At 46.7% G+C, this 21,138-nt stretch overlaps 1 protein-coding gene and 1 long non-coding RNA gene across 3 annotated transcripts in view; one reads left to right on the top strand and one right to left on the bottom strand.

Moving 5' to 3' along the window:
• LOC140355928 (NACHT, LRR and PYD domains-containing protein 3-like) overlaps positions 1-21,138 on the bottom strand; it is a 143,353-nt gene that overhangs the window by 19,095 nt on the left and 103,120 nt on the right. Inside the window, 1 exon segment of the mRNA XM_072440585.1 lies at positions 5,394-5,561. Coding sequence (XP_072296686.1) covers positions 5,394-5,561 — 168 coding nt within the window.
• Positions 1-21,138, top strand: part of LOC140355930 (uncharacterized) — a 47,508-nt gene that overhangs the window by 4,827 nt on the left and 21,543 nt on the right. The window lies entirely within an intron of this gene.

The raw sequence follows: 21,138 nt of genomic DNA, 5'->3' as shown, positions 1-21,138 counted from the left end.
GGACTTGGGCTTCAAAACAGACTTAAATGTGACTTATACCAGCTCAGACAGGGATTTATATTTGTGTTTGATTCATCAACATTTGATTTGTCATGACAACAACAACAACAACAACATGACAACAACATGACAACAACATGACAACAACATGACAACAACATGACAACAACATGACAACAACAGAAGAGGGAAGACGACAGGAAACAAACAAACACACACACACACACACAAACAAACAAACAGACACACACAAACAGACACAAGCACACAAACAAAAACACACACAAACACTTTAGAATTAACAAATGGATGATTATAGGTGTATTGCTCACATTGCCGCTGGTTTTGATGAAACTTCAGACTTTACACTTCAGATGGAGCGCATTCTGAGAGGAACGTTTGGTCCAGGGACACTGCACCAGACTTGATCCTGTGCACGAGGTCGCCTTCCACCAGTGTCAAACTTGTCTGGGATCTTCTTCACTTTTGTGTGTGTGATAAAAGTGAAGATGTGGCTGTGAGAATGCAGTAACACAGTGACAGAGGAGCCAAACATGAAGATATAGAATTACAATGAAGACGAGCAGGAGCTGAAGAAACATCCAGTCCACAATGTGAAAGCTGAAAGAGCATTTTGCTTTGGATTCACCCCCAGAGCATCATCAAGTTCAGTAAGTGAAACCAGAAGGAAACATAAGTCCTGGAAGCTCCACTGTGTCTGTGCGCACGGACACCGCTTCACGTCTTGTGTTTTTGTCCTTTTTAGTACATTTTCTTCCACATTTTTGCTCTTCCTTGAGTGATTTCTTAGTTCAAACGACTGTGGCAAAGGTGTATTCTTCAGACCTGGTTTAGTCCCAGTTTAGCCCTGAAACAGTCCTGTTGTACACCGGATTTAGACCTGGATTAGCCCCAGTTTAGCCCTGAAACAGTCCTGTTGTAGACCGGATTTAGACCTCAGAGACAAATCCTGTTCTTTGGAGTGAAACGTTTGAGAACCACTGCTTTAGACAACAGACTAAGATTTTCAACTCAAAACAATTCTTTATTAAACGTTCCGATCTTATTCTAGTTCTGATGAAGCTCAAGATCATTTTAAAAGTCACATTTTGTGCTGTTTTTATCCTGTTTTTTAGTATCCATACTTGAGTGATTGATGAGTATCTGCTTTTCCACTCTTTCATGACTGTAATGGTAAAGGAACACATATATTTACACTTAAGCTGCAGAAAAGTGAAAAGAGTTAGACTTTTACACCTGCAACTTCACAACTGAGACTTAAAAGAACAAGGTAGAGTTTTGTCCCTTTTAGATTTTAGAGTAAACTTAGTGATCAAATACAACTCCTCCTCCTTTTCACGTCCTCTTCTGGTTCAGGGACAGGACTTGGACTGGACTCAGGTTTTTCAGGCTCTGGAGTCGACTCCACATGAGTTGGATGAACTTTCACTGTTTTATTTTCTAGGAACAAATGTCTCGATTTGAAAATGGTTTAAGTCGACTGACACTGGACTTTTATTTTAGACTTTTCTTTTGTGTTTATTTGATCCTGTGTTTGTATTTCTTTATTAAACATTAAACTTCATTTCTGTGGCTCTCGTGTTCCTCCTCCTGCTGCATTTAGAACGTCCACAGCACAGACTCAAGATCTTTATGAAGAATAAAGAGAAGCTGAAATATTTATGGTGTAAAAGAGTCACAGAGGTCCACCAGGGGGCGCTCTCCTCAGATCCACCACAGACATAGAGTCCCCTTCACCACACAGTCTAAACCCAGGAAACAGAGGCTCAGTGAAGGAGGTGGAGCTGGAGGTGTGGAGGAGGAACAGTTTTCCATCAGAGAGAACCTCATAGAAGGACAGAGATCCAGCCTCAGAGTCCAGGAACACAGACACTCGACCTGATGAGGAGGAGGAGGAGGAGGAGGAGGAGGAGGAGGAGGAGGAGGAGGAGGAGGAGGAGGAGGAGGAGGAGGAGGAGGAGAGGGCTGTTCGCCTGTAGTTGTGATAGAAAGAGTAACCTCCATATAAGATCTTCAGTCTCCAGGACTGATCATCGCCTCCAAACACACACTCCTCACTCTTTCCTCTCCGTCTGATTCCTCTGTAACTCACTGCTACATTAATGCTCCTCCCCCTCCAGTCCACCTCCCAGTAACAGCGCCCCCTCAGGCCAGTGCAGCTCAGGACCTGACCCCAGTCTGTAAATCTGTCCTCATGATGTGGACACTGCTGCTCCTCTGTCGTCATGGTAACTGTCCGTTTGTCCTCAGACAGTTTGAGTCTTCTGTGAGCTGTGTTTGGATCCAGAGAGAACTCACAGGAATCTGAGGACACAAACACATGACATGTTTAGGATTGTAGCTCTGTCAAACTGTTCTAATCATTTAGAGACTTGTTTATAATATTTGACCTGCATCAGTTATAAAACTATGACATTTGTACATTTTATTACAAACATGTTGAATACATGTGGAATATTCAGGTCTTTATCATATTTGATAAACACAAATGTAGATTCATAAAAGTAAAAGCTCATTTTATTGTTTTCAAGAATGAACTGAAGTCTTTTTATACATTTATAAAAAGAATTGTACTGGAGCCTTAAGACTTCAGAGAAAATATTGAGCTGAATGAACGTCCTCTTGTCTGAATGTTGTTTATGTTATTTATGATTCTTTTCTATCGTTCTGAAGCTGCTTGGATTGTTCAGTCTAAATCAACTTTTATTGTCACTTTGAATATTCAAATCAAAGTTTGGGGTAAAAAGGCTAAATTAAAGCTCAATCTTTCTTTTTGATTGTAAGAAACATCAATGTTCAGTCTCGTCACAAGTCGTATAAATGACATAAAGTGTGACATAAGTTACATCAATTATGACGTCATCAAAACAGCAAAAACACAAAAGTCAAATATAAAAGGAAACAATCATAGAAAATAATAAAATACAGATTTAGGGCAAATGTTTAGAATGTTTCATATCTTTGATGTTTTTATAAATGCTTTAAGTTCAATGAGGGAAATATTGATCCTGGAGTGATTTTGAAAATGTTGCTTTTATGGATATCAAACTTTCCAAGTGGTAGAATTAGATTTACAATACGCTTCATAGATTTAATGTTTATTTCTGTGCATGTTATAATATCTTTTGTCTTTGAATAAAGTTGTAGTGAGTTTGAACAGAAAAATAGCTGGTCACATGGTTCAAAATGTGAAGGTTTATGACATAAATCAAAGAGATGATGGACAGTTTGAGTTTGTCACAGAATGTACTTTTATCAGTGATATTGTCAGATCTGGAGATGATGCTGTTACAAGGCTAAATATTGTGTAGTATTTGAAATGACTTTCTCTTTGTTTGAAACACACGATTGGAGGAGATGACCAGGCTTTTTTACACTTCATTCAATGGATTCCATTCAAAGAAGGAGATCATGGGTTCAATTCCCGGACCAGACCAATATCACATGATCTCTCTGGGTGGAGTCTGCATGTTCTCCCCGTGTTAGCGTGGGTTGTCTCTTGGTTCTCCGGCTCCTCCCACCGTCCAAAGACATGCATGTGTTAGGCAACATTGGTGACTCTAAATTGGTCGTAGTGAATGAATTTGAGAGTGAATGTTTGTCTGTCATGTCTATGTCTCTGTGTTGACCCTGCGACGAGTTGGCCACTGTCCAAGGTGTACCCCGCCTAAGGCCCGAAGTCACTGGGATAGGCACCAGTCACCCGTTACCCCTAAAGGGAACAAGCGGTAGAAGGAAGGAAGATGGATGGATAAATATTTTCTTTTTAAGTTCTAAAACATAAGATGACATCCTCTTCCTCTTCTTCCTGCAGCTTGTTGAGCCGAAGGTTCTGTCTATGTCTTTCCACTTAATTATTCTTGTCTTACCTTACCTCAGTAACCTTATTTTCTTGTTCTATCGTCTTCTTTTAACAATGTTAAGTTAATGTTTGTGTCCTGCAGTTACTGGAAAATAAACTCTTTGTGTTTGGCTTTCTCTTCAATGCTCGTTAGGTTTTCACTTGTTAGGCTCAGTTCAGAAGTCGACCCTCCAGTGGCCTCATGGGAGTGGAATTGAGTCACTTCTTCAGGTGAAGGTCGCTGGTTCGTAGAGTTCTCTCCTCAGTATCTTTTCCTCTGCTATTTTCTGTCGTGGTGGAGCCACTGTAGCCAGAAACCTGTCGTGGTTGTCTATAGTTCACCAGAGTTTAAGTGTGGAAATACCAGTGAGTCAAGAGTTCAATAGGACTTGTTTCCAGGTTCCATTTAGAGCAAACTCAGATGTTTAAGTGACTTACAAGTCCATGTTTGAGCTCATGGTGGTGGCAGCCATTTTTCCATTAACAAAGGCTAAATTTTAAAAATAAACTCAACATGAAATAACTTCCTCTTCATGTCAATTTGAAAAGTTTTTCTTTCTTTTTTCATTATATTTTAAGTTAATCATATGAACAAAGACTAAACTTGAGTCTTTTGCAGCTCAAATCTCTCACTCAGATGTTTCCTCTTTAACTGTGAAGACTTGAAGTCTGATAAAGTCACATATTGTTCATGTTTCTTTGGCCTGAATGAAATACAGAGACTCACACTTCCTCAGACCTGGGACCATCCACTGTTCTCCAGCAGGATCCAACCTGAAACACACAAGTCCAGTTTAGACCAGACCACAGACCCAGACCTGGACCAACCATGGACCAGAGACTGAACCAGGACCCAGACCTGAGAGAGTCCAGGGGGCAGTGGAGGTCGTCCCGTAGAGCGGTCAGGAGCTCTGCTGAGGGTCCTGGATGGTTGTAGCTCAGGTCTAACTCTGTCAGATGGGAGTGGGAGGAGCTTAGAGCTGAGGCCAGAGCAGCCCCGCCCCTTTCTGAGACAAGACATCCAGACAATCTAAAGACACACAGCATTACACTCATGTGGACACAAGGGACAGCATTACACTCATGTGGACACAAGGGACAGCGTTACACTCATGTGGACACAAGGGACAGCGTTACACTCATGTGGACACAAGGGACAGCATTACACTCATGTGGACACAAGGGACAGCGTTACACTCATGTGGACACAAGGGACAGCATAACACTCATGTGGACACAAGGGACAGCATTACACTCATGTGGACACAAGGGACAGCATTACACTCATGTGGACACAAGGGACAGCGTTACACTCATGTGGACACAAGGGTCAGCGTTACACTCATGTGGACACAAGGGGCAGCGTTACACTCATGTGGACACAAGGGACAGCGTTACACTCATGTGGACACAAGGGGCAGCGTTACACTCATGTGGACACAAGGGGCAGCGTTACACTCATGTGGACACAAGGGACGGCGTTACACTCATGTGGCCACAAGGGACAGAGTGCATCATGGGAGCGGCTCACCTGAGAGTCTCCAGTCTGCAGGGGGCGCTCTTCAGTCCAGAACACAGCAGCTCCACTCCTGAGTCCTGGAGGTCGTTGTGACTCAAATCGAGGAATGTGAACCTGGAGGAGCTGAGGACTGAGGCCAGAGGACCACAGCTGTGAGGGGACAGGCCATAGGCACGGAGACTGAGGACAGAGAGGGACATTAGAGACAAGAACCATGACACAAGAGTTTAAAGTGAATATGAATTTCATGTTTTTCTAATTCTGACTCAGTTGGTCCCTGTAGTTAAATTAATCATATTTTGAGTCTTTAACATATAAATATATATATTTAACATATAGAGAGAGAGCAGGAGACATGAGTCTGGAGCGTTTCCTAGACAACAGAAATAGAAATGGAGCTGGAGGACGTCCTTGGCGTTCTGAACGTGATACAGAGAATCTCGATGTAGTGTTTGGATAGAACATGATACAACTGTTTATGTTTTTGTGCAGCATTTTAACTGTTCAGACAAATCTGGAGCCAAAACAAAAAGAGTTTTACAAATAAAGTCATGCTCAACATAATCAAATGATTTGTAAAAGTCCAGAAAAAGAATCTTTATCAATATATTCAGAGTGATGGATTCAATCCAAAATCAGTCTCATATTTGAGCCTTTTGGCCATGAATCCAGTTTGTGTTTCATTTATTATTTCATTTAAACTGTTTTCATTCAAGTATTTGAGATAGAATTTTGTCATCAATATTTCACAACGTTTTTGTCTCCAGTTTCCAACATAAAGAGATCTTTGCCTGGTTTGGGAATAAGACAGATTGTTCTCTGCTTCAGACTTGTTCACATTTCTTCTCTCTTAAAACTAAAGTGAAAAAGCTCCAAAAGTCTCTTTTCAACTCAGATCCAAAACTGCAGATAAAATTCCACTGTGAGACGTCACATCCAGGGGATTTAACCTTTTTCACTGATTGAACTGCTTCAGACATTTCTAGTTTTGTTCTTGAGCTTTCACAGTCCGAACTTTTCAGAACTTGATGTTGTCTTATTCCTGACACAATTGATGAACTCTTCACTTTTAGATGCCTCATTATTTCATTTATATATGTTTTCATTCAGAAGCCCTCTATGATGACAACAAGCACAAGGCAGTTTACGTCGCCCGGATCGGCGTCACCTGGGCCCCATCCTGGAGCCAGGCCTGGGATGGGTGCTCCATGGCGAGCGCCTGGTGGCCGGGTCTTACCCCACGGGGCCCGGCCGGGCACAGCCCGAAAGAGCGACGTGGGGCCGCCCTCCCATGGGCCCACCACCCGCAGGAGGATCCATAAGGGGCCGGTGCAGAGAGATCTGGGCGGCAGTTGACGGCAGGGGCCTTGGCGACCAGATCTCCAGACACAGAGACTAACTCTGGGGACATGGAATGTCACCTCGCTGGGGGGGAAAGAGCCTGAGCTCGTGCGGGAGGTTGAGCGATACCGACTAGATATAGTCGGCCTCACCTCCACGCACAGTTTGGGCTCTGGAACCCATCTCCTCGAGAGGGGCTGGACGCTCCACTTCTCTGGTTTTGCCCGCGGGGAGAGGCGGCGGGCTGGTGTGGGCTTGCTTATAGCCCCTCAGCTCAGCCGCCACGTGTTGGAGTTTACCCCGGTGAACGAGAGGGCCGTGTCCCTCCGCCTTCGGGTGGGGGACAGGTCTCTCACTGTTGTGGCGGCCTACGGGCCGAACAGCAGTGCAGAGTACCCGGCCTTCTTGGAGTCCCTGGGAGGGGTACTGGACAGTGCACCGACCGGGGACTCCGTTGTTCTACTGGGGGACTTCAACGCCCACGTGGGCAATGACAGTGACACCTGGAGAGGGGTGATCGGGAAGAACGGCTTCCCCGATCTGAACCCGAGCGGTGTTCAGTTATTGGACTTCTGTGCTAGCCACGGATTGTCCATAACGAACACCAAGTTCAAGCACAAGGGTGTCCATCAGTGCACATGGCACCAGGACACCCTAGGCCGGAGGTCAATGATCGACTTTGTTGTCGTGTCATCAGACCTCCGGCCGCGTGGCTTGGACACTCGGGTGAAGAGAGGGGCAGAGTTGTCAACCGATCACCACCTGGTGGTGAGTTGGATCCGCTGGCGGAGGAGGAAGCCGGACAGACTTGGCAGACCCAAGCGCATTGTGAGGGTCTGTTGGGAACGTCTAGTGGTAGGGTATTCAACTCGCACCTCCGGGAGAGCTTCTCCCATGTCCCGGGGGAGGTTGGGGACATTGAGTCCGAGTGGACCATGTTCTCCGCCTCCATTGTTGATGCGGCTGCTCGGAGTTGTGGTCGCAGGGTCTCCGGTGCCTGTCGTGGCGGCAACCCCCGAACCCGGTGGTGGACACCGGAAGTAAGGGATGCCGTCAGACTGAAGAAGGAGGCCTATCAGGCCAATCTGGCTTGTAGGTCTCCGGAGGTCATCGACGGGTATCGGCAGGCCAAGCGAGCCGCGGCTCGTGCTGTCACAGAGGCAAAAACCCGGTCCTGGGAGGAGTTCGGGGAGGCCATGGAGGAGGACTATCGGTCGGCACCAAAGAAATTCTGGCAAACCGTCCGGCGTCTCAGGAGGGGGAAGCAGTGTCTCACCAACACCGTTTACGGTGCGGGTGGAGGCCTGCTGACCTCGACTGGGGATGTCGTCGGACGGTGGAAGGAATACTTTGAGGATCTCCTTAATCCCTCAGTCACGTCTTCCGAAGAGGAAGTAGAGACCGGGGACTCGGAGGCTGGCTCATCCATCACCCAAGCTGAAGTCACTGAGGTTGTTCGCAAACTCCTCGGTGGCAGGGCTCCGGGGGTGGATGAGATCCGCCCTGAGTACCTAAAGTATCTGGATGTTGTAGGACTGTCTTGGTTGACACGTCTCTGCAACATCGCGTGGCGTTCGGGGACCGTGCCTCTGGACTGGCAGACCGGGATGGTGGTCCCTCTGTTCAAGAAGGGGGACCGGAGGGTGTGTTCCAACTACAGAGGGATCACACTCCTCAGCCTCCCGGGTAAGGTCTATTCCAAGGTACTGGAGAGGAGAACCTCGGATTCAGGACGAGCAGAGTGGTTTTCGTCCCGGTCGTGGAACACTGGACCAGCTCTATACCCTCCATCGGGTGCTCGAGGGCTCATGGGAGTTTGCCCAACCAGTCCACATGTGCTTTGTGGATCTGGAGAAGGCTTTCGACCGTGTCCCTCGGGGTGTCCTTTGGGGGGTGCTCCGGGAGTACGGGGTCCGGGGCCCTTTGCTCAGGGCTGTCCGGTCCCTGTATGACCGGAGCAGGAGCTGTGTTCGCATTGCCGGCAGTAAGTCAGACCTGTTCCCAGTGCATGTTGGACTCCGCCAGGGCTGCCCTTTGTCACCGGTTCTGCTCATAATTTTTATGGACAGAATTTCTAGGCGCAGTCAGGGGTCGGAGGGTGTCCGGTTTGGGGACCACAGGATCTCATCTCTGCTGTTTGCAGACAATGTTGTCCTGATGGCTCCATCAAACCCGGACCCGCAAAATGCACTGGGACGGTTTGCAGCCGAGTGGGAAGTGGCTGGGATGAGAATCAGCACCTCCAAATCCGAGGCCATGGTTCTCGACCGGAAAAAGGTGGCTTGCCCTCTCCAGGTGGGTGGGGTGTCCTTGCCCCAAGTGGAGGAGTTCAAGTATCTCGGGGTCTTGTTCACGAGTGAGGGAAGGATGGAGCGTGAGATCGACAGGCGGATCGGTGCAGTGGCTGCAGTGATGCAGTCGCTGCATCGGACCGTTGTGGTAAAGAGGGAGCTGAGCCGAAAGGCAAAGCTCTCGATTTACCGGTCGGTCTACGTTCTGACCTCACCTATGGTCATGAGCTTTGGGTAGTGACCGAAAGGACAAGATCGCGGATACAAGCGGTCGAAATGAGTTTCCTCCGCCGTGTGGCTGGGCGCTCCCTTAGAGATAAGGTGAGGAGCTCGGTCACACGGTGGGAGCACGGAGTAGAGCCGCTGCTCCTCCACGTCGAGAGGAGCCAGCTGAGGTGGCTCGGGCATCTGTTCCGGATTCCTCCTGGGCGCCTCCCTCGGGAGGTGTTTCAGGCATGTCCCACCGGGAAGAGGCCCCGGGGAAGACCCAGGACACGCTGGAGAGACTATGTCTCTCGGCTGGCCTGGGAATGCCTCGGGATCCCCCCGGAGGAGTTAGAGGAAGTGTCTGGGGAGAAGGAAGTCTGGGAGTCCCTGCTCAGACTGCTGCCCCTGCGACCCGGCCCCGGATAAAGCGGCAGAAGATGGATGGATGGATGTTTTCATTTAATGTATACACATGGTTAGAAATGTCTTTTGGGCTTGAGTGTCATGATTTGTTTTGGTGTTAGTAGTTTTTCAGTTTTTTCCTCTGCTCCTCTTTGTTTCCCTTCTTGTTCTTCCTCTGGTTACTGCCCCTTTTGTCTCTCTGCTCACTCACAGCTGTACCTCATTGCTAATCACTGGGTGTAGTATATTAGGTGTTGGGTTTCATTTGTTCTTTGCAAGATTGTCCGTCATTGTCCTGTTAGCCCCAGCATTCGAGCAGTTTTTCTGATCCTCTGTTTTGACTTTTTGATTCTGATTCCTGCCTGACCTTCGTTATTCCTGTTTGCCGTTATCGACCCTGGACCGCCTTGTGTTTCTCCTTCTGCCTGATACCTGAGAGTGCCGTTAGCCCTTGTACCGAACCTGGAAAGGATTTTCAATTACTACTCTCGCCTGCTCTCCGACACAGCTAGATACTGGACTTGACCTTTGCCTGAAGAGTTTGTATTTTTTCTGTCTTATTTTGTATTAAAGACTGTTAAATTCTTCACCTGTCTCCCGCTCTGTAATTGGCTCCGTTCTGCTGTTCGTGACATTGCGATTTATTTATTTTTATTTTGAAGCAGATATTTTTTTCTTGTCATGTGTTTTTGTCTGTCTTCAAGTCATTTGGTCCTTGATCAGACAAAGGCCTTTTGTCATTTCACCAAATATTTGATTTATTTCTTCTTGTAGCTGTGTAATTCTAATATCTTCCTCCTCTGTTGTGTTCTCTTTTGATAGAAGTGCATTTCATTCATCCATCACCTTTTATTTCTTTGTGATTTCAGATTTTCTTGTCGTTTTTCTTGCCTGATCCTTAAACTCCATATTTCTGCTCATGATCAATCATTTCACCATTAAATACAACATTAATCAGTGAAGTTACCATATCACAAAGATCTGGTCCTGCAGTAAGGTGTTATTAAACTTATAATATGCACACATTTGATCACTTTTAATTGAATAGTTATTAACTTGTGATCTGTTAATGGAGCATAACTTGTGATCTGTTAATGGAGCGTAACTGTGACCTATTTCTGAAATGAACTGGAGAGAAACAGAAGAAGTAAACTATAAATCAGTCCTGGATTGGCCAGATCTACTTGCATTACACAAGTTTATTCCTTCATAAGTGGGTTGAAGAACCAGGAAGTAGAGCTGAGTTCTAAAACAGAATCCCTCTGTGATGTCATCAATAAGAGACTTTCCATCCAAAATGCAGGGACAATTTACAAGTAACTGGCTGCGTCTGAAAGTCTGTAAAACTCCAATAAAATGTATTTGTGTCATAAAATTCCGGTGATATTCCGGTGAAGTCACTTAGGGACAGCAGCGTCTTGATTTTCACAGAGACCTGGTTAACAGCAGAAATGCCAGACTCTATTGTAGGTTTGGACAATTTTCATCTGCTGCGGGCGGACAGAACGAAAGAATCCGGGAAGAAAAGAGGAGGCGGTCTCGCGGTGTATGTGAACACGAGCTGGTCCAAACCCGAACACTGCACAGTGAAGGAGCAGCTATGTAGCAAGGATATTGAACTATTGGCTATTGGCATGAGGCCATACTATCTGCCCCGGGAGTTCTCACATGTGATTTTGATCGCAGTCTATGTGACCCCGTCTGCCAATGCTGAAAATGCTTGTGAAGCACTGCTCTCCTGCACTTGTAGGCTGCAAACACAGCATCCACAGGCTCTCTTCCTCATCTCTGGTGACTTTAACCACGCTTCTCCCTCTTCTGTCCTACCAACATACACCCAGTATGTTACCTGCCCCACCAGAGAGAATAGAACATTGGACTTGTTTTTTGCCAACACCAAGGAGGCTTATTCCTCTTCCCCCCTCCCTCCCCTGGGCAGCTCGGACCACAACCTTGTACATCTGAGGCCTGTGTATGAACCCATCGTGCGCAGGCAGCCTGTGGTGTCCCGTGAGGTGAGGATGTGGTCTGCTGAGAGTGAGGAGGCTCTGAGGGACTGCTTCAGCACCACTGTCTGACTGACTGAGCTTTATGACCCACATGGGGAGGACATCAACACCATCACAGAGTGCATCACGGACTACATCAACTTCTGTTTTGAGAACATTGTTCCCTCCCGGACGGTGCGGTGTTTTCCAAACAACAAGCCATGGATTAACCGTGAACTGAAGGCTCTGCTGAAGGAGAAGAAGAGAGCCTTCAGGTCAGGGAACAAGGAGGAGCTGAGGACTGTGCAGAAGGAGCTGAGGAGGAAGATCAGGCAGGCTGAGGCCGGCTACAAGAGGAGGATGGAGGAGCAGCTGCAGCAAAAGAACATTCAGGGAGTGTGGAGGAGCCTGAAAACCATCTCGGGCTTCAAAATCCCCCCTGCCCAGACAGAGGGGGATCTACAGTGGGTGAATGATTTAAATGCTCACTTCTTGAGGTTTGATCGGTCACCCGCCCCTCCCCCTGCACAGCTGCATGCTCCCTCTTCCACAGCTGGACAATGCCCTGCATCTGTTCCTCTTCGCTTATCTGCCCCGGACCATCAGCTCCCCACTTCGCCTGGACTCACCCATCCCCCCAGCACACGGTCCCCCTGCCAACCACTGACTGTCACAGCAGCACAGGTGAGGAGTGAGCTGAAGAGGATTAAAGTGAGGAAGGCAGCAGGACCTGATGGCATCAGCCCCAGGCTCCTTAAGTCCTGCGCAGATGAACTGTGTGGAGTTATGGAGCATGTCTTCAACATGAGCCTGAAGCTGAGGGTGGTACCACAGGTCTGGAAGACCTCCTGTCTGGTACCTGTGCCTAAGACACCGCGCCCCAAAGACCTCAACAGCTTCAGGCCAGTGGCTCTCACGTCCCACCTGATGAAGACACTGGAGCGGCTGGTCCTGGACCACCTCCGCTCCACCATGAGCTCAGCCATGGACCCGCTGCAGTTTGCATATCGGTCTGGCATCGGAGTGGAGGACGCCGTCATCTCCCTGCTGCACCGCTCTCTCTCTCACCTGGAAAAGCCTGGCAGCTCTGTGAGGATCCTGTTCTTCGATCTCTCCAGTGCCTTCAACACCATCCAGCCACTGCTCCTGAGGGACAAGCTGGAGACGGCTGGTGTGGAGTATGACCTGGCAGAGTGGATCCTGGACTACCTCACAGACCGACCCCAGTTTGTGAGAGCCCGGAACTGTGTGTCTGACACTCGGACCTGCAGTGTGGGGGCGCCCCAGGGCACTGTCCTCGCGCCCTTTCTCTTCACCCTTTACACTGCAGACTTCAGACATGACACGGACAGCTGTGTCCTGCAGAAGTTCTCTGACGACTCTGCCATCATCGGACTCATCACGGACGACGATGACGCGGAGTACAGAGGACTGGCGCAGGACTTTGTGGACTGGTGTCAGCGGAACCACCTCCTCATCAACGCGGGGAAGACCAAGGAGATGGTGGTGGATTTCCGCAGACGCCACCCCACTGCCCCCTCACCAGTGAACATCCAGGGACGGGACATTGAGAGAGTGGACTCATACAAGTACCTGGGTGTTCATCTGAACCACAAACTGGACTGGACTCATAACACAGACGCACTGTACAGGAAGAGCCAGAGTCGGCTCTACCTCCTGAGGAGACTCAGGTCTTTTGGAGTGACAGGGCCACTCCTGAAGACCTTCTACGACTCTGTGGTGGCATCGGCCCTCCTGTACGGTGTGGCCTGCTGGAGCAGCAGCATCACAGAGAGGGAGAGGAGGAAGCTGGACAGAGTCATCAAGAAGTCCAGCTCCGTCCTGGGCTGTGCTCTGGACTCGGTGCAGGAGGTGGGGGACAGGAGGGTCCTGGCTAGATTCACATCTATGCTGGACCATGAGTGTCACCCCCTGCAGGACACTCTCTCCGCTCTGGAGAGCAGCTTCAGTGAGAGACTGATCCACACTCGATGTGCGAAGGAAAGGTTCCGTAGGTCTTTCCTTCCTGCTGCTGTCAGACTTTATAACAAAAATTGTTAGTACTGAACACTCGCAATACTGACCTAACCTAATACTGATGTGCAATTCTGTCATATGTGCAATTGCTGTTGGAAGTCATGTGCAATTCATGTAAAATTCATGTGCAATCTATGTGCTGTCGTGACACATATTCATGTGCAATTACTGTCGTGATCACATGCAATGGTATTTATGTATTTATTTATTTGTCTATGGCAGTTTTTTATTTATTTATAGGAGATCTTCTACTGAAAGTGTTTTTCAGACTTCCTATAAGTGATCTGTTCTTCTGTATCTACCTCTGGATCTTCCTGCGTTGCACCAATGAAATTTCCCCATGTGGGACAATAAAGGAATATCTTATCTTATCTTATCTTATCTTATCTTACTTCCGGTGAGTGTACGGCGTTTTCAGAGATGTTTGTTCTTAGAGCTTTTTATCAATTAATCCACAAGTTATACACACTATTTACACATCATATACACAAAAGTGAAAGTTTGATTGCTCTGCAAACAATCCGGAGCCTCAAACCGCTCTGTATTTCGTGGATTAAAAGCCTGAACTACATGAGCGTAGCCTAGCCGCTAGTGTCATGGCTGGATCTACCTTTACCTGTTTAAGTTGTCATATGTCGAGTCAGAACCCTGGCTCCTTCTCTGATGATAGGTGCGTGAAGTGCAGTGGTAGTTTTGGAGGCCAGGGTTACGGAGTTAGAAGCGCGGATCCGCTGTTTTGAGGAGCTTAAGTCCAGCTATAGTCAAGTATTAGCTCTAGGTCTACCGGACCGCGCTTTAGGGCGTAGCATTAGCATTAGCAGTAGCAGTAAGGCCGAGCTCAGCCCCTCAGTGCAGCCAGGACTAGACCAGGAACAGAATAGGGACCAATTTGTGACAGTTCGGAGGGGGCAAAGCGCTAAACGCCGAACCTTAGAGCACCGTGAGCTTCTCGTCTACAATAGGTTTTCTCCACTCAGCGATCACACGCCCATGGAACAGACTAGAGAAACTCTTTTAATTAGGAGTTCTATAGTCAGAGACGTGAAGCTGCCAGCTGCTAGCGTTAGGTGTTACCCGGGGGCCAGAATGGGTGACATCGAAGGAAATCTTAGCCTCCTAAAGCAGAGTAGGCAGAATTTCCGTTGAGTCGTGATACACGCAGGCGGTAACAACGCCCTGAGACAATCAGAGGTACTCAAAGTTCAAGTAGCTGCGGTGACTGAATTGGTCGAAGTCGATGTCAGACACTGTAATATTTTCTGGTCCTCTGCCCAATCGGATCAATACTGAATTGTACAGCCGTCTTTCAGCATTCAACAGCTGGTTATCTAGATGGTGTCCTCAAAACAACGTAGTCTTTATTGATAACTGGAGTGCGTTTTGGGGAAAGCCCGGGCTCATACGCAGGGATGGCATCCATCCGACTTTGGAGGGTACATCCCTTTTAGTTCGGAATTTGACCGATAGTCTTAGTCGTGTTAAGTGACCATCTAGGGATGAGTCCCGGGCGCAGAGCAGCAGTGTAGGACGCTCCTCTGTCGCTGAACTCTCGCCCGCTCTGTCATATGTGAAGTGTTCAGATTTAAGACAGATAGAGACTGTGTGTGTCCCTCGTGTCCCTCGTACAAATAATGCCAAAAAGTCACATCTCAGAAAAAATATTTCAGGCGTCAGACCAAATAACTTAAGGATAATAACAATCACAAATGACACAAATATACAACTGAATAAACACGTAAAATATGGACTGCTAAACATTAGAGCAATTTCCTCCAAATCGCTTTTAGTTCATGAATTAATTAGTGACTATAACATAGATCTTCTAGCTCTAACTGAAACGTGGCTTCAACAAGACGATTATGGCAGACTAAATGAGTCCACCTCACCCACCCATGTTAACTTTCAGACCGCCAGGAGCACAGGCCGAGGTGGTGGTGTGGCTGTGATGTCACACTCAAGCCTACTTATGAGCCCTAAAATTAACAATACATTTCACTTTTTTGAAAGCCTCATGCTGTCAATCACATGTCCAAATATGAAAAACCAAAAAGGAGTTTTGTTCATAGTTATCTACCGACCTCCTGGTCCCTACTCAGAGTTTTTAACAGAGTTTTCTGACTTTATATCAAACTTAGTACTAGCCTGGGATAAAATAGTTATAGCTGGAGACTTTAATATCCACGTGAACATGAGTGATGACGCTCTCAGTAATGCCTTCAGCGCCTTGTTAGACAGCATTGGTTTCACTCAAAATGTAAATAAACCAACTCACACTCATAAGAACACTCTGGATCTTGTCCTAACGTATGGAATAGAGATTAGTGACCTCATTGTCTTCCCTCAAAACCCTATATTGTCAGATCATTTCCTGATTACCTTTCAGTTTATTATTAAAGATCATCCAGCCCCACAGAATAAAGTTATAATGAAAAGGACAATATCTGAAGAATCCATCTCAAAATTCAAAGAAATAATAGAGCCAATATTCAGTTACATGTCATGTGATCATGTCATGTGATCACGTCATGTGATCACGTCATGTGATCCTGCTGAGAACAGTTTCAGTCCCAGTATAAGTGATCAATTTGTCGACCTGACCATGAATTCTCTGAAGTCTGCTCTTGACGTTGTAGCGCCGTTAAAACAGAAGGTTATTAGGCCAAAGCGCGCCTCCCCATGGTACAACCAAGAACTGCGTTCACATAAACAAAGAGTTAGATAATAGGGATAATAGGGATTATTTCGTCGCTCTCACACAGAATAATCCCTAAAAGCATGGAAAAGTTGCCTGCTGTCCTATAAGCAGGTTCTGCGTAAGGCCCAAACCAGATACTATTCAAATCTAATGGAAGTCAACAAAAGTAACACTAAATTTCTTTTCAGCACTGTAGCTAGGCTAACAAACTGTCACAGCAGTAGAGCCCTCAATCCCAGCTTCTCTCAGCTCTGACGATTCCCTCCTATTTTTTAACAATAAAATAAAAACAATCAGAGTAAATAAATTAGATGAAATTACCCCCGCTATTAGCCCTGAACAAGCCCAAGCTGTAAATCAAACGTCCCATATAAATCCACCAGTAAATTTAGAAAGGTTCACAGCTGTTGATCAAGCAGAGATAACTTCAGCCATTATGTCCTCTAAAAGTTCCACTTGTGTCCTAGACCCCATGCCAAGCAGACTCCTCAAAGACATTCTCCCCCTAATTATAGACCCTATTCTAAAATATAATAAATACTTCACTGGAAAGTGTTTATGTTCCACAGTCCTTCAAACATGCAGTCATTAAACCTCTTCTGAAAAAGCCTAACCTAGATCCCGACCTATTGGTAAACTACAGACCTATCTCAAATCTTCCCTTTGTCTCTAAAATCCTTGAAAAAGTTGTAATAAAACAGCTTTGTCGCCACCTGCAGGACAATAACTTATTTGAAGTTTTCCAGTCAGGGTTCAGAGCCCACCACAGCGGGGTTCAGAGCCCACCACAGCACTGAAACTGCACTAGTTAAAGTCACAAATGATTTGTTATTAGCCGCTGACAATGGTCTGGTCTCAAACCTAGTTCTGTTGGACCTCAGCGCAGCTTTTGACACCATTGACCACAACATTTTACTGCAGAGGTTAGAATGTGATGTAGGTGTTGGAGGAGCAGCCCTCAGCTGGTTTAAATCCTATTTATCTGATAGGGACCAATTTGTTAATGTAAACCAGAGCTCCTCACCTTGCTCTAAAGTAATTTACGTTGTGCCACAGGGATCAGTACTCAGTCCAATTCTGTTTACTCTTTATATTCTGCCGTTAGGCAACATTATCAGAAAGCATGGCATTAACTTCCACTGCTATGCAGATGACCCTCAGCTGTATTTATCAATGAAACCTGATCAGAGCGAGCAAGTAGACAGACTTAGTACTTGTGTGAAGGAGATGAAAACCTGGATGACACTTAACAACCTGCTTCTTAACCCTGAAAAAACCAAGGTCATTGTGCTTGACCCTAAGCATCTTCGAGACGCTCTATCTGAGCAGATAGTCACACTGGACAATGTTAGTGTAGCCTCCAGTTCTACTGTAAAAAACCTTGGAGTCTTATTTGACCAGGAGCTCTCATTTAAAGCCCTTATAAATCAAGCTTGTAAAACAGCCTACTTCCATTTCCGCAACAAGAGCCAAAATCAGAAGAATCCTGCCTAAAAGCGATGCTGGAAAAACGTATCCATGCATTTGTAACGACTAGATTAGACTACTGTAACTCCCTGCTCGCAGTGTGTCCTAAAAGCTCCATAAAAAGCTTTCAACTGGCTCAAAATGCAGCAGCAAGATTGCTAACAGGAACTAAAAGAAGAGAGCACATTACGCCGGTGCTGGAGTCTCTTCACTGGCTCCCCGTCGAGTTTAGAATCAAATTTAAAATTCTGCTCCTGACCTACAAAGCCATAAATGACATGACCCCATCCCACCTCAAAGATGCTATAGAACCATATCATCCAAACAGAGCTCTCAGAATGCCGGCCTTCTGGTGGTCCCAAGAGTCTCTAAAAGTACTGTAGGAGGTAGAGCGTTTAGCTACCAAGCGCCTGTGTTATGGAATCAGCTCCCGACCCATGTTAAATATGCTGACACAGTCTCTTCATTTAAGTCCAGGCTTAAAACGTTCCTATTTGAAATCGCTTATGGTCAGGCCAGTTAGGGACAGAAATATAAACCCACAGCTTTAGCTATGCTGCCCTAGCAGCAACTGTGCTGAGGGAAGTATGGCAGCTTGAGCACTATCCTCTTCTTCTGACTACTTATTCTATCAAACAATATTTAATTTTTAATTCCACTTGCAAACTGTTCACCGCCTTCTTTTTCTTTCTCCCACTCCTGAGGACCTGTGGACCCAGATGCCCCTCTCCTGGTGAAGTGGCCCCTGCCCCGTGTGGACGGTCCCTCATCTGCCTGAAGAGTGGGTCCAGCTCGACTGAGGGTCCCTCATCTGCCTGAAGAGTGGGTCCAGCTCGACTGACGGTCCCTCATCTGCCTGAAGAGTGGGTCCAGCTCCAGTCTCCCTCGCGTCCGTCCGTCCGTCTGTGAGAGTCAGATCTCTCCTTCACTCTGGAACTCCTCCAGGTTTCTACTTTTTCCCAAGGAGGTTTTTTGTAGTGTTTCCTGGCCGAGAGGGAGGGTCTAAGGACAGAGGACCCTGGGACATAGTCCCTCACCACCACAGAGATTGTTTGACTCCATCGCCACCACAGACATTGTTGATTCATTTTTTACTGTGGCCCTCAGTGGCAACTGTTGTTGTGAATATGGGCATTACAAAAACTACCTGCTTCTTAACCCTGAAAAACCCAAGGTCATTGTGCTTGGCCCTAAACATCTATGAGATGCTCTATCTGAGCAGATAGTCACACTGGACAATGTCAGTGTAGCCTCCAGTTCTACTGTAAGAAACCTCGGAGTCTTATTTGACCAGGAGCTCTCATTTAAAGCTCATATAAATCAAGCTTGTAAAACAGCCTATTTCCATTTGCACAACAAGAGCCAAAATCAGAAGAATCGCGATGCTGAAAAACGTGTCCATGCATTTGTAACGACTAGATTAGACTACTGTAACTCCCTGCTCGCAGCGTGTCCAAAAAGCTCCATAAAAAGCTTTCAACTGGTTCAAAATGCAGCAGCAAGATTACTAACAGGAACTAAAAGAAGAGAGCACATTATGCCAGTGCTGGAGTCTCTCGTCACTGGCTCCCCGTCGAGTTTAGAATCAAATTTAAAATTCTACTCCTGACCTACAAAGCCTAACGGCTAACGTTGGTGACTTTACAGCTAAGGCTTTATTTAACAGTGGTTTCTTCATAATCTGGGCTGGACAGAGCTTTGTTTAAACAGCTCTTTTGCTTCATTCAGTCGTGTTGTGTCAAGGTAAAGACCTGTCGCTGTGGTTTTTCACACTTTCACAATGCATTGTGGGCTATATTGACTGCTATAGTGACCAGCGCTGGACACTGCTTTTCAAATTGTTTCACCTTTCACTTAAATGGCGTGATCCTTAAATAGCGCCCTCTGTAGAAAAAGTGTGGACCTCCAGATGCACTGACACCTTTTTCTGACAGTTTAAACAATCATTTAACAAACTGAAGGTGTTATCAGGTATTATTATTTGTCAGATCATAACTATTGTGTCATTTATATGAATTTTGGCCCCTGTTATCATTATGGTTATCACAAAAGTTGTGGAATTATCTTTACATACGTCACTTACATAACATTATAAAACTGGAGAAAAACAGACTAAACGTTGAGTCAAATTTTAACTATAATTATGTTCACTATGTTTTAGTGAAAAGTATAATCTAACTTGTCATATGCACTTTAAATACAGTCTGGACTCACAGAACTTTGGTGGAGGCTTTGATCACCGGCAGCAGACCCAGGAGAGCTGTCTCTGAGGCCCCATATTCCCTCAGGTCAAACTCCTCCAGGTCTGAGTCTGAGGAGAGTAAGAGGAAGGACAGAGCAGACCACTGAGCAGGAGAACTTATCATGGAGAGCTCTCTATCTCTCATGTATCTCTGTATCTCCGCCATCAGACTGAGGTCATTCAGCTCGTTCAGACAGTGGAATAGGTTCAGAATTCTCTCTGCAGACAGACCCTTTTTATTCAGCTTCTCTTTGATGTACTTTATTGTCTCCTCATTGGTCCCTGAGCTACTTCCTGTCTGAGTCAGCAGACCCTGCAGCAGGCTCTGATTGGTCGACAGAGACAGCCCCAGAAGGAAACGCAGGAACAGGTCCAGGTGTCCGTTTGGATTCTGTAAGGCCTGGTCCACAGCAGAGCAGTAGAAGTCTGCCTCAGACTCAGGACTCTCAGAGGAGTGTGGTGGTGACAGCAGGTTCTCTCCAGAGCTGAAGAAGGTCTGATGGACGTGAAGAGCAGCCAGAAACTCCTGCACACTCAGATGGATGAAGCAGTAGACCTTGTCCTGGTACAGGCCTGGCTCCTCTCTAAAGACCTGTGTGAACACTCCGGAGTACACCGAGGCCGCTGCAGTGTCCAGCCCACACTCGCTCAGGTCACACTTGTAGAAGATCAGGTTTCCTTTCTGCAGCTGTTTAAAGGCCAGTTTCCCCAGAGACCGCACCATCTCCCTGGTCTCTGGAGTCCAGTGAAGGTCTGCTCCTGATCCCTGGTGATACTTGATGTTCTGGATTTTGGCCTGCACCACCAGGAAGTGGGCGTACATCTGTGTGAGAGTCCAGGGCAGCTCTGGCCTCTCTGTTTGTTCCAGAAGCTTCTGTATAACTGTGGAGAGGATCCAGCAGAAGACCGGGTTGTGGCACATGATGTGGAGGCAGCGGATGCTCTTGATGTGGGAGATTACGGCTGTGGCCTCGTCTCTGAACCTCTTCCTGAAGTACTCCTCCTTCTGCGGGTCGGCGAACCCTCGCACTTCTGTCACCATGGAGACGCACTCAGCAGGGATCTGATTGGCCGCCGCGGGGCGCGT

This window comes from Eucyclogobius newberryi, unplaced genomic scaffold (genome assembly GCF_026437365.1).
Source record: "Eucyclogobius newberryi isolate DKJ021-1_F unplaced genomic scaffold, fEucNew1.0.hap1 SCAF_12, whole genome shotgun sequence".
Taxonomy (NCBI): domain Eukaryota; kingdom Metazoa; phylum Chordata; class Actinopteri; order Gobiiformes; family Gobiidae; genus Eucyclogobius; species Eucyclogobius newberryi.
This window is presented reverse-complemented; position numbering and strand designations above follow the sequence as displayed.